The 18,694-nt window shown below is 32.6% G+C and overlaps 1 protein-coding gene and 1 long non-coding RNA gene across 2 annotated transcripts; both read left to right on the top strand.

Moving 5' to 3' along the window:
* Positions 1-7,179: 7,179 nt before the first annotated feature.
* On the top strand, positions 7,180-9,198 carry LOC17878983 (U-box domain-containing protein 14). The gene is made up of 2 exons (XM_006282563.2): positions 7,180-7,599; positions 8,046-9,198. Exons 1-2 carry the CDS (start codon positions 7,226-7,228, stop codon positions 8,881-8,883), a joined length of 1,212 nt encoding a protein of 403 aa, XP_006282625.2. The 5' UTR covers positions 7,180-7,225; the 3' UTR covers positions 8,884-9,198.
* A 5,339-nt stretch (positions 9,199-14,537) lies between these two features.
* Positions 14,538-18,304, top strand: LOC111829635. The gene is made up of 2 exons (XR_002833012.1): positions 14,538-15,650; positions 16,000-18,304. It is a non-coding gene; the product is annotated as an uncharacterized LOC111829635 (long non-coding RNA).
* Positions 18,305-18,694: the final 390 nt, after the last annotated feature.

Raw genomic sequence — 18,694 nt, 5'->3', positions numbered from 1 at the left:
TTGTTGTGATTGAACTAGATTGCATAATTATTTCCATTTTGTTGAATCGATGCTATTTGTGTTGAGTAAGGGAGGTTGGTGTCTTCAGAGTTTGGGCATCGTGGAAGAAGAAAATGTGGAGAGAATTTTTTTCACTCTAATTCTATTCCATTCTATTAGAATATTGAAAAGAGGGTTAGTTAAAAATAGAGAAAATTATATTGTATGCCATGAACAGTATCAAATATTGTATGTAATGCCACTTTTTCTTCAGCCTTCTCCCACCTGCCACAAGACATAGTGAAAAAGATATTTTTGTCCTTTTCTCATCTCTCTCTTTTCTTCTCTCATCTTCTCTTTATTTATCTAACAACAAATAAAATTCTTCACAATTTTAAGAAATATTGGATCAGAGATTTTTTCCATCCGCGCCTATTCTGGTAAAGAAGTCGATCGGTTCCGATCGGCGGAATTATATGTTGCATCTCTGATGGACAAAATCCGATGGACCAGAATTGGTGGGCCAGATTTGACGGACCATTTTCGATGGACCAAACATTTAAATTTTGATTAATTAATTTTGTCCATCATGTAAATCTTTTGAAACCACAAATGATTCACCAGACGATGAAATAAGTGATGCGTGTATGGAAGATTTTATCCATGATCTAGTTAGATTTACACAATAGATCATAAATTTGTCTATAGATGGACAAGATTCGGTCAACTAATTTTGGTAGACTAGGTTCGAACCAGTTCTGGTGGAACAGATCTAGTCCATCATTTTTTTTTTGTTTTTTCTGTGAGGGCAATTTCGTCATTTGTGTCACTGCCACAAATGGAGAAACTGGCATTTTTGAGAAGGTTTTGGTCAAAGTGGCAGAAACATAATTTTGAGTTATGAAAGTGGCATAACAAACAATATTCCCTTAAAAATAGGTACATAAATAAACTGAAAACAAAAAAAAGGAGATCAATAAATTTTTATTTAGTTCTCTCTCCACAATAGAGATAAATTGATCAAATAACTTATAATGTATTGCAGTAAGATATGATTTACGTAGTTAATAAAATAAATAATGACAAATGTTATAGTTGATATTATAACCTATTCAGACTGATAACAATATAATTAGACATTAATCAATACCTACTGATAATTTGGTTATCTGCTTTAAATAATCTAATTATATAGTGCTTAAAACTAGTATAATTAATAAGAATACAAGGACGATAAAACATCTTATCACACTAAAACAGTTTATCACGATAAAAAAATATCTTATCACGCTACAAACTATCATATCACGCTAAAAACATCTTTTAAATCAGTTAGAGTCAGATATCCAACACTCTTCTTTGGCATCGTAATCACCCCCTGGTGTCCTTTCCGCACACTGGTTGATATTGGAGGCCTCATGGACAGAGAAACGCGAGTCAACGACGGCGAAAATTACGAGGTGACGTGCGGAGACAGCGGCGGAGGGCATGGATAAGAAAGAGGCGCGGGTAACGGCGGCGCCACCGGTGGATTTGATGATCGAAAGAGCTGTAGTTGCGGCGATGGAAGTCATGTAAAATCGACGGGTAGAGAGAGATAGAAGAATTTCAGAGAGAATAAAAGAATTCATAGAGGACAAAAACGAAGGGATAGAAGAAAACAAGAAGACGAAGAGATAGAAGAAGACAAGAAAACGAAGAGAGAGGAGAAATTTAGAGAGGATAGAAAAAACACACTAATCATCGCTTGAATTACAGCAAGTACCCAAAAGATGAAATCAAAAAGTGCAGGGGAGAGAAAGAATAACAGTGTTCTTGGGATATAGATAAGAAAAAGACAGAACAAGCGATTAAAACAAGGAAAAAAAAAATCTTTATTACACATAGCTATAGGGAGATAATGGTCTGAAAAGTTAGAAGCTAATTAATTTTTTATGAGAGAGGCAAACTTAATTTTTTTTTTATTGGAGTACATACAATATAGTTTCCCTTGAAAAGAAAGATATAAAAGTCTTTAACAATTCTTGAAAAGTCTATAACTTATCTTTACAAGTCAGTTCAAGTATATTCTATTAAATTCTCTCATCCAATACCCCCCCCCCCCTAGTATAATTTTCTCATCTAATTTAGGATGCATAGTTGAGTTTATAAAATTTAAAGTTATATTTATGTAAGACTTGGTATTACAAAGTATTTTGTTGTAAAACTTAAATGGTGTGTAATTGTGTATCATGTTATGACCCGTAGCAAAATTATCAATGATTTATTATATGTTCTGACCCGTTTCAAAATTATATATAACTTTATATATTTATAATATTTGAACCATTTAAAAGTTTTAATATTAATTATTTATTATATGAACCTTTTAAAAGTTTCAATATTTTTAGTATTTTAAACTTTAAAAAGATTAAAAATTATAATATTTTGAAACTTTAATAAATCTTAAAATCTTTAAAAGTTTTAATATTTATATTATCTTAAACATTTTAAAATGGTAACTATTATAATATTCTGAAGATTTTTAAAAGTTCTTTAATTTTCTCAAATTTAAAATAGATTATAAAACTTTTAAATTTGGATGCTTGATAAATCAAGCTTACTTGCTCATTGGTAGTTCAAAACCTGTTAGTCTTATTTATAATAATCTGGACTGTTGTCAAAAAATATTTTACCAAATGTGGGACATTGTAGATACACTTTTTTTTGTCAACCGACTAATATATCTACGTTTTGAAAAATTCAAATTGCAAAATATGTAAAAATATATTGTATTTTTATTATATATTGTAATATAATAAATTTTAAATAAGATCACATAAAGATGAAAGGAGAATAATATACTTTAATATATTATTTTTAGTTAGTTAGAAAAATATACAAAATTAGATATAGAAATAATATAACTATAGTTACCTATAAATATGCAATGAAATTTAATATGCAAATAAACATTTATGTGCATTAAATTGGACCTATCAAATATCCAATTTAAAAATTCGGGTTAAAAATTTTAAATTGACCCAACCAAAATCACAAATGTATTTCTCTTTTAATACATAGGGGATTGTATAGCACGGGTCATGTGATGGAACAGATTATAATTTACATCTTCTTAATATTAAAGAGGAGTACAAAATTGAAAATCTGAAAATTTTGGTAAAAAAATCTCATATTTACCCTTTAATTTTTGATGATTGAGAGCCCTTGTCAAAATCAAAAGGGATAAAATTGTCAACCAAAAAACATAGACGAAAATATTCAGTGGATCCGCGCGTCTAAACCATACCCGCCCGAATTGCTTTATGGGGCCATCAACTTCGAATCATGAAACGAGAAAACGTGTGAAAAAAGTATTTTACATTCGTGGGCTTAAAGTTTTACACACACAGCCCATTAATCAAACATTTAAAACACTAATACACTAATTACTCATTGTTATTAAAAACCAAATCGGAATAATATTAAGAAGATACGTAATCTTAGATTTTTATCAATCACAATATTGTAATCTTGGCAATAAACAAAATGATCGCAAATCAACAAATCTGAATTTTCTCATTCAAATTATAATTACGCTTTCCTACTAAATGCCTAATTATGCTATATTTCAAAAATTATTGATTCTTATCAAAGATTTCACACTTGCTAATCAAGTTGAACCCTAAACGATCTCAAAGTTCATGAGCCTTCGTACCTATATATATTGTATCTTACATTTATGAGCCAAACCATCAAACAATGAAATTTATATAAATTTTCCCACCGGTTATTAAAAAAGCAAACGATGAATGTTGTGTATAAAGATATTTTCTAGAATCTCAGAAATTAATTAAAGGTGATAGCGTTGTCAATTCAACAAGGTAACAATCTTAACTATACTTTGATAGCGTTAACAATCTTTGATAGTATAGTTAACAATCTTTGATAGTATAGTATAGTTAACAATCTTAACTATACTTTGATAGCGTTTCAATTCAACAAGGTAACAATCTTAACTATACTTTGAATCAAGTACCAAATAATAATCAAATACTAATATTTCATTATATATATATATATATATATATATATATATATATATATATATATTTTGTTAAACATAAACAAAAACTTGATTCAAACTATTTTTTAATAACAACAATAGTAATAAGGTATACTATACTCAAGAAAAAAAATGTCCAACACTTACTAGCTACAATTTTAAATAAAATTATCCGTTATACACACAAACAAACTCCGGAATCTAACCTACTCTTATAAAGACGCTGTAAATACAAATCAAATTTAAACACCAAAAAAATCTATGTTCATATTATCAGCTACTAACTTAATCATTATAAACAGAAAAATAAAACATACTATAAAACATCAAGTATTATAAAAAAATTATTTTACAAACAAATACACGCGGTATACCGCGGGTGCAAAACTAGTAATTATGGTTATAGATGTATGGGTTGTCTACTATGATGAAACTCACAAATATTTTAATATGAAATTAGACTATTTAAACGAAAAATGTTATGCCAAAATTATTTCATTTTTGAATACTAGACTTATTTAGTTAAGTCGATCAAATTACGCTTATATAAAACTAGGTTCAGACCCGCGCTACAGCGCAGAGGAAATAATTACATATATATATATAACCTTTAACGGATTAGAATATGTTACATTTTAATTTTATTGCAATATAGTCGATTATGGTGAATCATATATTTATATAATAAGTTTAAATAAAAATTAAACAAAAAAGCAAGTAAATAATAATAAATTGAGTTTTGATACAATTAAAAAAACAGTGAAAATTTAACTGAGCGAAAGAATATTTATCGACAAATTATTTAACTTGACCATTTTTGTAGTAGAAGTAGGAATATATGTAAAATTACATACTTACAATATATTTTCTAAAAGACCAACCCGTAACATAATTCATTTTCTTAAAAACATTATTCATAACTCGCTTTACAATTATAATTGTGATTTTAAGAAATTACCCACAAACTATCTAAAATTTACATAGTTTGATATATAATATATTTTATCAATAAAAATTATGTCTCCAAAATTATATCTATGTCTCCAAAAAAATACTTTTAATATTTTAAATTCTAAACTTTTTATATATTTGAACCTTTTAATTATAATATTTTGAAACTTTTGAAACTTTTAAATATGTTCATGTAACAATGGTTTTAATATTGGTCATACTTATACTGATTTTAAATCATTGTCCAAAATATTATATGTCCGTTTTGAAAAATTCAAATTGCAACATATGCAAAAAAAATAACTAAATTTTTAGTAAATATTTTTATTATGTAGTTATAATATCATAAATTAAAAATAATATCAAATAAAAGTTAAAGAAGAATAATAATTGTTTAGTTAGAGATTTATTAGGAAATCAAAAAATTAATTATGACAATAATATAATTTGAAATTTAGATATGGAAAGTATCCGATGTATGTATCCAAACCCGATTTAATATCCAATTTTAAAGTATCCAATTGTTAAAATCGGGTTAATTTTTTAATTTTGACCCGACCCACTTTCTCAACATTTTATAACATAAAGACCCACTTCTTACTACTCCTATACTTTTGTGTAAGGAAATGTCAATTGAGTCCTCGTAAAAGTTAACTCTCTATCTCACTTCTTAACATTATCTTATTATTTTTTTGTTTTCTTCTCCGTAAGAAACAAAACATGTTTTTCAATCCCTAAATTCGTGCTCTCGATCCCTAATTTTAACAACGCCTAATTTTTCACCCTCGCCGCATCCCTCGTTCGTTTTTGCATCGCTGGGATTTTTGACATACGCCGGTTTCTCGTCGTAACCCTCTCTCCACACAACAATAAATATCTGGGCGTGGTGGTGGTGAGTACCTTTTTTGTCTATGCCCTTAAAGCTTCCTACACCCATTAGATCATCGCTTCTCTCTCTGTCGCAATTATTGTCTCTGGTTGTTGGTGAGGTTACTGTTATTGTGTCCATCTCTAAGCTTCTTCCACCTATATCCATCAGTTTGTGCAGCCGCCGTTTAGGTGTCTTCGCCTCCACTAAACCATTATCCATCCAAGACTGATAAGTGATACCTCATCTTTGGCGGCTTTGGATTGTGAATATGTGTATCCACATGGACATAGTCCACAGGGTTCTTGGTCCCCTTTTCTATCTACATGTATTTGCTTCATTAGTTTTCATGTTTTATCAGGACACCAACTATGATTCGCCTGCAATAAACCATGAATCATCCACGACTAGTCATAAACAGGTATCCACATGGATATGTCCACAACTCCACTGCCCTGAAATCACTACACATAATCCTGGTTTTACATCCTGGAACAGATAAACAAACAAAATTAGAATATTTACCAATCCACATAATCTTAGCAAAAATAAATATCTACAAAAATCTACATGCGTAGCCAATATGTGTTGAAAAGCAAGAGAATAAAAAAACTCACCAAATAATTGAAAGAAAACAAAAAAAAATTATTGTTTTTTGCATGACCAAAAGAAACTGGGAATATAAAAAAAAAAGCAAGAGAATCAGATTAAGTGATGATTATCTGATTTGAGAGGTTTAAGCAGGGAGGGAGAGAGAGATCTGAAAGAAGAAGAGAAGAAACACCAGAGGTGAGGGAGAAAGAAAAGAGAGTCTTTTGCATAAGGGCATAATTGTCTAACAAAATATGTTTCTCTTGAAAAAGTAGAAGGAAAGTATACCACTAGCCAAAAGTATGTGTAGATGCTATTTGTTTTGTCAAAAGTATGTCTACGTGTAATTATTTCTATTATATTTTGTATTTCTCTTTTACTAATATAAGAATACAGTCGTACAATTTTATATATTAAACAAAATTAATAAAAAAAATACAGCTTAAAATATGGGAATGGGAAGTAAAATCTCGTAATTTTTATTCTAGTAAACTCGTGTTAATCAATACAATTTTAGTAATAAAACAAGTATAAATAATCGCTTGTACCACAGATAACAGATTACTAGCTTACCTATAAGTTTACTGTGTAAAATGTCCAAATTGGTAAACTTTGTTTTGTTAAACTAACTAACCTCGAGAAATATCGGCTCTACCAACTAATACCATAATTTTCTTCTTAATTAGTTATTAAGTTGTTGATTAGATTAGATAAGTCGTTTCGTCTTTGACTAGAGAAACCCAAACTTGAGAAATCATCTACTTGGGGGACTCAAGAAGAGAGAGATAATAATGGTGGTGGAGGAGAACCAGAATCAGATAATGGATTCCATCGCCGGCGACTCAGCGATGACGGCGACTGTATCGGAAGACGAAGCAGAGGAAGAAACCACCACCTCCACCACCAACACATGGAAAAACACCAAGGAATCGCTGATTCTACATCTCTCTAAGAAGCTTCTACATGGAGATCTCGATTTCCGAATTGAAGCCGCTAGGGAAATCCGGAAGATGCTTAGAAAGTCTCCGGTGAAGTCTTCGGCTAGGTCAAAGCTCGCCGACGCCGGAGTTATCCCGCCGCTTGTTCCTATGCTTATCTCCTCTAACATTGATGCTCGTCACGCTTCTCTCCTCGCTCTCCTTAACCTCGCCGTTAGAAATGAACGGTAATCTCTAAGATAATTGTTTTAGGTTTTTAAGATTCAATGTTCGATCTGAGGCCTTAGGTAGTTATTAAGAAACTTCACGAATCTCTGGTTAGAGATTAGACTTTGATTTGGGGTTTGCAGTTTCTGAATGAGTCTTAAGGCAACTTAGTTAACTGAGAGTATCTATATTGTGACTTAAGATCTGTAGAAACCACAACGATATTGAGTTTAATTCAGCTCACATCCAAATTCTCACTTCCATACAGGCATTGCACATTTGGAAGTTGGAACTGATTAGCAATGGCAGTCCCGTTTCTGATTCGTGATAGATATTAGTGTGTCGTTGTTATGTGGTTAACGATTTTATGTTCTGATCTTCTAAATGCAGCTTTACCTGAAGTTTCTTGCTATGTGGATGGTCATTAACTAATTCTGACTAATATTTGGTTGCGAATTCTGATCAGGAATAAGATTGAGATTGTAAAAGCTGGAGCCCTTCCTCCTCTGATACAGATTCTGAAGCTCCACAATGCTAGTTTGCGTGAATTGGCAACTGCGGCAATTCTAACACTCTCAGCTGCGCCAGCTAATAAGGCAACGATTATAACATCTGGAGTTCCACCACTTCTGGTTCAGATGCTTAGCTCTGGTACTGTTCAGGGGAAAGTAGATGCAGTCACGGCCCTTCATAATCTTTCTGCTTGCAAAGAGTATTCCGCCTCCATTCTAGATGCTAAAGCCGTGTCCCCGCTCATCCACCTACTCAAAGAATGCAAAAAACATTCCAAGTTTGCCGAAAAAGCTACAGCCTTGGTTGAGATGATACTTTCTAACTCTGAGGACGGGCGGCATGCCATCACCAGCTGTGAATCTGGTATTCTGACTCTAGTAGAGACTGTAGAGGATGGTTCTCCACTCAGCATAGAACATGCGGTTGGAGCGTTGCTTTCTCTATGCCGCAGTAACCGAGACAAGTATCGGAAACTCATACTAAAAGAAGGTGCAATCCCGGGTCTGCTTAGTTCTACAGTAGAAGGAACTTCAAAGTCCCGAGATAGAGCCAGAGTCCTCTTGGACCTACTAAGAGAGACCCCTCGTGAGAAAGAAATGGCTCCACTGATACTAGAGAAAATTGTCTATGGCATAGCAGTACAAGTCGACGGGGCAGAAAAAGCTGCTAGCACGGCTAAGAAACTGTTGCAGGACATGGTTCATAGAAGCATGGAGCTGAGCATGAAAAGCATCCAACACAAGGCGAAGCCAGCAACTACTCCTAGTATCTCGTCCAAATCGAATAGCTAACAATGGTAATGGTAATAGTATTGATATCCTAGAAGCAAGAAGTTTGCATTACGAGATTTGTAGGGTTTCGGGTTCTGATGAGGAAAAATTTCAAGAATCAGAGCTGGGTTTAGGTCTATAGAGTACTCTTACCTTTCCGGGACTGGAAGAAAAACCATTTGGTAAGTTTTAAAGGCTGAATTTTTCTTTCTCTTTATTTTTTTGTACATACTCTTTGGCTCTGGGTCATGTGTATATCAGAACCCTTCATCATGCTTTTACACCATCTTTTTCACATTAGTTCGTCATTTCTTCGTATCCAAGTTTGGTTTTCTTGGTCTTTGTTTCCAAATCTTATACGTGAGAGTAATTAACAGTGTCGATTTCTACATCAAACTTCAAAGGTTACGTTAGTTTTTGTCTTGTTGCACAAAGACACAACTAATGAGCCATTAGAAAAATTAAATCATAAAAAAGAGGTCACGGCCCATACAAACCTCTATCGGTTTATATATAAAAGATTTACAGTTACAGGGTTTTAAGAACGATTAGTTTCACATCTGATTGATCTTCTTTTATTTCTAATGGCGAAAACATCGTGTTTTGGGACATTGTTACCTGTCCGGTTCCCAAAGATTATGATCCTCGTCTGGTCTGTCCAGCTATAGTATCAGCGCTGGAGGTCAGGCGTCTCTGGTCCTATCACCATCACTGTCATTGGTAAACTAAAAACATCCCTACTCATGTCCTGGAATCATTATCTTCCACTGGAATCGCTCTTAGAAACGTCGATAAAGGTGTTTAAATTAGTGTTTGAGATTCATCAGCTTGATGTGTTTGTTATTGAGTTGTTGCTTCTATATATTGTATAACAGGTTTATTTGGCCTTGTGGCCTATTTGTAGTTTTGGATTCGCCATAATCCATGTCCAGATAATTTGATGTTCATATCCAATTTAATACTACCACCAAGTGTTGAAATTGAGACCGCGTCATCTCAGTCTTTTTGCCAGCTATGTTTGCAAGGATACAATCTTTTTTGGGCATATCCATCTATTCTAGAACCTACAGGCATCTCTATGTTTGCTTCTGGAAAAAGGCTATCGAAAAGTTTGCTGGAAGAAGCCACAGATGCTGCAGACAATACACTGCATGTTCTTCATCAGGACGAGTTTTCCTCTCCCTGGTTTTGCTATTTGTGCTCTTTTCCTCTCCATAGTTTTGAGGAATTCACCATGTATCGTACGAGTGACGACCAGCTCCGGAAAGTAAACATTGGTTCCTTGACCTCCAAGTATTGTATCAATACATTTTTCATTGTCTTGTACCACATGTTTCCGTTTACCACAAGTTTCTAATGTTTTGTACCACAAGCAGGAGTTGTACATTTAAGGTCCAAGTGACGTGCAGATGCCAGATAGGGTGGTTGAAGCCAAATATGAGGATTCTTGCTCATTCCATGGGAAAGAAGAAACCAATTGTATGTTATAACATCGTCTCTAATTGTATGTTATAACATCATCTCTAGTTGAGATTTCCACAATTTTTGGAATTATTAAATGTTTAGTCATTAGTAAAAGAGTTTAAACACTAAAATAAATACAAATCTGATTTGTCAGACACATGCAAGATTGATTTTGATTTTATTGACTTTTTGGTTCATAAAACATTGTAGAGGAGAAAGGACAAGAACAAACCGTAATTAAACCGAGAATTTGAGTTGTATGTTTTTTGCTTTAGAAATTTAGCAAACGTTAGTCAACCGGCTATTGAGCTGTGGACTTAAGCGCAGTTTACTACTTAATGTAATAATAATTACTAAATAGAGATTAGGTTACCAATTCTCACCCATCAAAAATGGTAGAGACTCAGCATGTTGAAAGTGTCTCTCACCAGGGATCGAGTAAATACAGTAAAACCTCTATAAATTAATAATGTTGGGACCACCGAATTTTAATAATTTATAGTGATATTAATTTATCTATAAATTAATATCTATTATTTTATAGTGTAAATTAATAATTATTAATTTATAGTGGTATTTTAACTCTTAAAGTTTTTTGAAATTATAGATTGGGACAATTTTACAAAATAAGAATAGTCTTTAAGATTATATAAATTTTAATAATTTAGAATTGAATTCTATATTTATAAAAAATAATAAAAATTAATTAAAAATATTATAAATAAGTTCACTTCTATACAAAGTATATACATAAATTCAAATTTATGATTAATACCTCAATTGTTATCTTTTACCATCTTATAAAACAAACAAAAAATGAATATGATGAATATTTTATAAATAGAAAACATTAAAAAATTTTGGTTATTTTATGATGTTATGGAATTTCTTATAAGATTATAGTTTAAAAATATAACATAATTTTTTTTTTATAGAGATGAGGATTAGGAGAAATTCATTTTTAGAAAAAACTAAAAGCATATTTTAACATAACTACTTATATATATATATATATATATATAGTGATTATTAATTTATGATATTATTGGGACTATATTTACATAGGGATTTCGAAAAAACTTATTATTTTATTATCTTATCGAATTTGGTTAATTTTTATATTGGTCCAACTTGGGACCAGCAAAATTTATTAATTTATAGTGTTTATTAATTTATAGAGTATTAATTTATAGAGGTTATATTGTATATTGGTTTCCCAGAAGAAACTTGATACCGCTTCCAAAACGGGCCATATTGTAGTGTGATCTCCGGTTCTTCTATTCCGGGCATCTCCTCATTGCGGTCGCGTAGGGGAGTCTATCACAAAGAATCACGCCTTTGATGGTAACCAATTTGAGGTAATCCAAATTACCTCTTTTTAAAAAAAAAGTTCTGTTTTTAGTTTTAGTTTCTGTTACTATTCAGAGAAGAAAATTAGGGACAACGACGTGGTCTTTGAATCCTGTGTTGCAAAAAACATGAGATGATGTTGTAAGATACAGTCATGATCGATGATTAGACTAATTCTAAAGACCATCAGAAAAAAGAACACTACAATTTAGACGCAAACATGATGATGTTCAAGTTAACAAGCAAGTACACACGTCTGGTAACTCAAAAGAAGTCGCTAAGACACGTGAATAAGCAAAAAGATGCAGGCAAGGCACGCGAAACAGAGTTAAAACAGAGCAAGAAAAAACATATTGTTGTTAATACTTGAGAGTCTAGTGAGTTGTTTATAAATTTAATAGATATAAGAGTAGTGATGTGTGTGTGTGTGTGTGTAACAAAGTGTATGGTTTGTTAGAGAGTTAGGACATCTCTTCGACAAATATCCAATGTAAGGGATTGGAGTTTTTTTTGTATCTTGGATTGGTAAGTGATAAGTGATACATATCAAATTGAAGATGTACCACAAGTTCTGATCATCGTTTAGCTTTTCATTTTGTTCTCTTGGTGAATCTTTAGTTCATATGAATTCTAGCTCACATGAGCGTAACTCTTCTTTAACGAACCGTAATTAAACCGAGAATTGATCAGTTGTATGATTTTGCTCTAGAAATCTTTACCGAACCGTAGTAAACCGGGTAATTATATTAAGAGTTATGCGTTTAAGTAATTATTAAATAGAGATAAGGTTACCATTCACCTATTCTCACCCATCAAAGTGGTAGTAACTCTGCATGTTTAAAGGGTTTCTTTCACTAGGGGTCGAGTAACAATATTGGTATTGAGTATGTCAAGATAGAATAGACCATTATGTTCTACTTTATATTGGTCTATTCTATATTGACTAAGTTTGGATAGTATAGACCATTAGGCTCGTCTCTATATTGGTCTATACTATACATACGGGGGATGTTAAGAGATAAAATAGATTAGCATTATTTATATTATTATCTTTCCTTGTAAGTTTATCCCTTATCCCACCTACATATATGTGTGGCTGTAAACCTAATGAAGTAAGGGAGAGCAATTCTCTCTCTTCTATTCTTGGTTACTATTCATCTTCTCTCCCAATCTCTTTCTCATTTTTGTTCCTCAAATCTAACACTAACTAGATGCTTTCTCCTACATATACTTGATTTACTCTCTAGTATATTCAGATATATTGTTGGATATATGTGTGGATTCCATCACAAGTTGATGGTCTCTTCATCTTAACAACGAGTTCCCTTGTATGGTTCTAGAGAGATTCATTAACCAAGTCATTGTCTACTCTCTATTATGAGCTTAGTCTCATAGAAGCTAACATGGTATCAGAGCAGGTTCCTCTTTTGGTTCCTCAAGAACTCTAGAACTCGTTCTTAAAGCATTCTCTTTCTTTGTTGTTTTAAAAGTCTTTCTCTCTCACATCTTGTTGTTGAAAGCTTGTTCTTGGTACTGTTGTAATGCCCACGTTCAAGCTTGAGGGGGAGAGAGATCTTTGTTTTGGCATCTCCATATAGCTTAGTCCATTGGATATAAGCTTGTTCTTAAAAGATGCATTTTTATAACTGGTGGACAAATTGTTTTGTTCCAAAGGTTTCTCTTGCTTTTTCTTTACAACTAAGGCCACGAAAATCATCTTCTATATGATATTTCGTGGTTCATGTTGATTTAAAGCCACTGGAAAACTCTTGTTCATGTGTTATTTCAGTGGGTTCATGTCTTTAACCGATGGGTAAATCGATTGCCCAACGGTTCATTATGTTTCAGCCATTAAAGCACCAAACTCTTGATGATTCTTGGATGCTCTTGGCTGTTAAAGTCTCTTTAAAACTCAAGAAAACAGAGCAAAACTCTGTCCATTTGAACTCTTGAGTAAATTCTCAATTCTCTTTTATTTATTCTCATTCTATTTGCTTCCGCTATTCTCTTTTTATCTATGTTCATTCTCTTCCCCTAAAAATTCGCCATCTATTATTTTTTTGGACGATTAATACATGTACTTTTTTAGTTGGACTAAAAAACTTTGTTTACTTAATTTTGTTATAAAAAGTCTTCGTGTATTTAATTTTTGGTAAATTCCTATCCACGATCACAAACCAAAAATACAATTCCAATTTTACCCCTACCATCTGAATTAATTATTAATGTTTAAATAATATGGAAATAATTATTAATTTTATTTGATAAAAATGAAATTTTAACTCAAAACTAATTTTATTGATGTATTATGTTTACTATTATTATTTTATGTATAAATATAAATTCAAAATAGAAAGAAAATCTAATCAATCTATAAAAGTTTAAAGAAAATGTAAATACAAAAAAAAATTATTAAAAATATTCAGATCCATTTTGCTTACAAATTAATAAATCCATTACAAATCTTTTTAAGTTATTTCAAATCAGTTTTGCTTACAAATTTTATATTCTCCAATAATACTAAAGTAATCTTTGTATTTTAAGATTTTATTTTTATTTTTTTATTTATTTTATAACTAAATTATAGTAGTAAAAAAAAGGAAAATTATCAAAAATAACACTAAAATGAGTATTTTTCCAAAAATATAATTATAAATTTTATTCCAAAATATCATTAAAAGTTTTATTTTTCAAATATACCATTAAAATAAGTTTTCTTCCAAAAATATCGCAAAAACCAATCTATAATTTTTAGCATTCAAAACTAATTTCTAAATCCTAAACGCTAAACCCTAAATATTAATAGTCAAAAATAAAAATTTAAAATTACTACCATATTATTTTAACATTAATAATTAATTCAAATGGTAGGGGTAAAATTGGAATTTTATTTTTGATTTGGGATCGTGGGTAAGAATTTACCAAAAGTTAAATAAACGAAGACTTTTTATAACAAAATTTAATAAACAAAGTTTTTTCGTTCAACAAAAAAGTACATGTATTAATCGTCGAAAAAAATTATAGATAGCGAATTTTTAGGCTTTTCCCTTAAAAGATGCATTTTTATAACCGGTGGACAAATTGTTTTTTTCCAAAGGTTTCTCTTGCTTTTTCTTTGCAACTAAGGCCACGAAAATCATCTTCTATATGATATTTTGTGGTTCATGTTGATTTAAAGCCACTGGAAAACTCTTGTTCATGTGTTATTTCAGTGGGTTCATGTCTTTAACCGATGGGTAAATCGATTGCCCAACGGTTCATTATGTTTCAGCCATTAAAGCACCAAACTCTTGATGATTCTTGGATGCTCTTGGCTGTTAAAGTCTCTTTAAAACTCAAGAAACCAGAGCAAAACTCTGTCCATTTGAACTCTTGAGTAAATTCTCAATTCTCTTTTATTTATGCTCATTCTATTTGCTTCGGCTATTCTCTTTTTATCTATGTTCATTCTCATTACCTGTGCTTATACTCTATATTCTCTTATTACTAATTCTTTATCATTCTCTTATACTCTTGTTACTTATACTCTCTTTATTTTCAGTCTTTACTCTCTAATCTCTCACCATCTCTTGTTTAGAATCTGTTCTTCTAAGTCTAAAACAGGTTCAATCGTTGAAGATGGTGAGTTTGCTGTCTCAAAATGGCACAACACAGTGCTTGTAGTTAGAACCAAGGGCCACCAAGCTTTGGAATCCACAAGAACGTCCAACCTAGTTAATCTCCAGAAGATACAAGGGTAAACCCGAGAGACTTACCAAGAGGGAATGCTTTGGTTGTGGTTCTTGTGGAGAGGCCTAATGGAAATGCAAGCTGGTGGAAGGTGATGAATCAGCTCAAAAGCATGTGTGTTAGTGTCAAGTTGTTGGAGTTCAAGATTGGATGTGCACTAGATGTCAAGCCATACTAGGCATAAGGTCTCTTGACTCAAGACATGGCCCAAGCCATGAATAAATCAAGAGAGTGGTCCCAAAGAGGTTTTAAACCACATCTCCAAATTTAAAGGCTAACTTCTAAACTCTCTATTTTAAATTTAAATTCATCTTATTCAAGTATTGAAATTTGAATTTCAAGTTTGAATTTATATTTAAATATTTATATTTATTTGAAAATAGTTTAAATTTGTTTTTGAAAATATTTGAAATATTTCACATTCAGTTTAAATATTTTCTTAAAAATAAATATAGTATTTAAAAGAGAAATAAAGGTTCATTCCTAAATTTCTATAATTAATTCTCTCATTTGGTTTCTCAAGTTTTATTTAGTGTTTTTCTTAAAACCCCACAACATATATTTTAAAATATTTCTTTAAATCTCATGTTGAAGAGTTAAAGGAGAGGAGGCATGTGTGGAAATTCTCAAAGAGAAACGCAAGATGAGGCAAAGAGGTCCATAAGAAGAGGAATCAAGTCATGAAGGACTAAAAGGAATGAAATCTCTTAGAGGAAGAAGCAAATTCTTAACCATGCAAGAAATTTCTCTGTCAAAGCGTCCTAAAGATTAACTTGTACGACGGCCTTCCACTGGGATTCAGCTTCCACATTATTGATTAAAGTTGTTGGAATTTGAGTAAGCTTTCCAGTGAAAGTGATATCACCCACAACCGAGGATAAGATCAAAAGTTATGCCCGATTCAGTGGGTATATATCAATCTGACGCGACTGAGAAGAAGCTATCGACTATTGAGGTCGGTTGAGGTGTCGATTGGCCATTGCCTGGCCATGAAAAGTGCTTCAAAAGAAGCCAAATTGGAGCCCTTGAAACCTAAGAAGCGGTCATGAAAGAAGCCTTAGAATACTAGTCTTGATGTTGTTCCAAGAAGGGATAATGAAGGAGGATTAGCTTTAAGAGCTAATGGCTGCTAGGCTTGGTGTTGTGAAGAAGTTTCAAAGAAAGATACAAAGAAGGAGAAGTCAAAGAACACTTCCGGAGCTAAAGAAGGGTGTGTAAAAACCTCCAAGATTGGCTCTCATTCAACTTTCAAACCAAACTTGAGGGGGAGAAAAGTGTAAACAACCCTCATGGAGCTCTAGAAGATCTTTAAAGAAGCGAATAATCAAGGAAGCTTCAAAGAAGGTCTCATTCAGCTTCAAGACCACTTGATAGTTTCAACCATAGTACTAAACTCCGGCGGTACAAAGGATGACCCGAGGGAAGAGTATATATGGCTCTCTCAAGCGTGGTGAACCTATTTAAAGCTGACCGAGAGAGATAAAGCTAGATGGAAGGACTAGTGGAGATACAAGGCTGGTGGTTAACCGATGGATCATCTCCATCATGTTTTGGGGCTTATATGTAATGTGGAGCTGTGAAAGAAGCTCCAATAATCCTAAAAGGAAGCGTCTGGAGAAGAAGTCTCCAAGCCAACCATGAAGCTCATCCAAAGTTGGATGTAGAAGAGGTGCATTGAGTTCTAGTAAGTCATCAACCATGAAGAGGAGACCCATGGGGCAGAAACTCAAGTGGTGGTGGAAAACAAGTCTCAACCAAATACATTACAACAATGAAGACAAAAGGCTATCTCTAAACCCTTAACTCTTTCAATATCTTTAATTCATTGCTCACATTTTATTCAGATTAGCCATGCACTTAAAGTGACTTTGTCATGCTTAGAATCTGAATTTAGAGAATGAATTTTAAGTTTTGTTTTTAGAGATTTGTCTTCAATTTACTCGGATTAATCATGCTTAATCTGTCATGTTTCAATTGGATTTGCATGTTTAAATTCTTATTTGTACTGTTGTGTTTAAATTGAGCTTAGTAAGAGACTAGTTCAATTTGAGTTTGGTCTATTTAGTCTCAATCTAGCTTAATGTTATCCTTGTGGCCAATACACTTAAGATTTCTTTACATATTTTTGTTGAAGGTGCAAAAAAGCTAGATGAGAAGAAGAGAACCGGATGGATAATTCTAGCTTGACTCAAGGAAGATCAATCCATGGTGGTGACCGAGAGGGAGAAAGCCCTCAAGCGAGTACACACACGGAGGATTAGAGTCTCAAAAAGAAGTCAAAGCAAGAAGCCAAAGAGATCTCATATTCAAACCATGGTCATAGCTACATCATTCAACCGTGAAGACTATACTCTTTTTCCCTTAACAAAGTTTTGTCCCAAGAGGTTTTCTTTGTTAAGGTTTTTTTAATGAGGTAGTCATTTGCGTGTTGCAAGCTTGGCATTTGGTTCCCGCTGCCCAAGCTTGAGAGGGAGTATTAGAGAGGAAGAAGAGAAAGGAGAACCTAAGGCCGAAGTCTAGAAGACGAGGCCGAGCTTAATGGTGTTCAATGAAGTGTGACACTCAACTAGGCTCGTGTATCTCCAAGCTTAACCTCCGATGTCTCTACACTTAATCTTGAGGGGGAGTATTGAGTATGTCAAGATAGAATAGACCATTATGTTCTACTTTATATTAGTCTATTCTTTATTGACTAAGTTCGCATAGTATAGACCATTAGGCTCGTCTCTATATTGGTCTATACTATACATACGGGGGATGTTAAGAGATAAAATAGATTAGCATTATTTATATTATTAGCTTTCCTTGTAAGCTTATCCCTTATCCCACCTACATATATGTGTGGCTGTAAACCTAATGAAGTAAGGGAGAGCAATTCTCTCTCTTCTATTCTTGGTTACAATTCACCTTCTCTCCCAATCTCTTTCTCATTTTTGTTCCTCAAATCTAACACTAACGAGATGCTTTCTCCTTTATATACTTGATTTAATCTCTAGTATATTCAGATATATTGTTGGATATATGTGTGGATTCCATCACAAGTTGATGGTCTCTTCATCTTAAGAACGAGTTCCCTTGTATGGTTCTAGAGAGATTCATTCACCAAGTGATTGTCTACTCTCTATTATGAGCTTAGTCTCATAGAAACTAACAATTGGTACCCCATACGATTGGAACATTTGACTCAACTCCAATATATCGTTCGGGGAGTCGATCGAGTTTATCACAGAGAATCATGCCTTTGATGGTAGCCAAATCAAGGTAATCCAAATTACCTCTTTTTAGTTTA

The sequence above is a fragment of the Capsella rubella genome, unplaced genomic scaffold (genome assembly GCF_000375325.1).
Source record: "Capsella rubella cultivar Monte Gargano unplaced genomic scaffold, Caprub1_0 scaffold_7, whole genome shotgun sequence".
Taxonomy (NCBI): Eukaryota; Viridiplantae; Streptophyta; class Magnoliopsida; order Brassicales; family Brassicaceae; genus Capsella; species Capsella rubella.
This window is presented reverse-complemented; position numbering and strand designations above follow the sequence as displayed.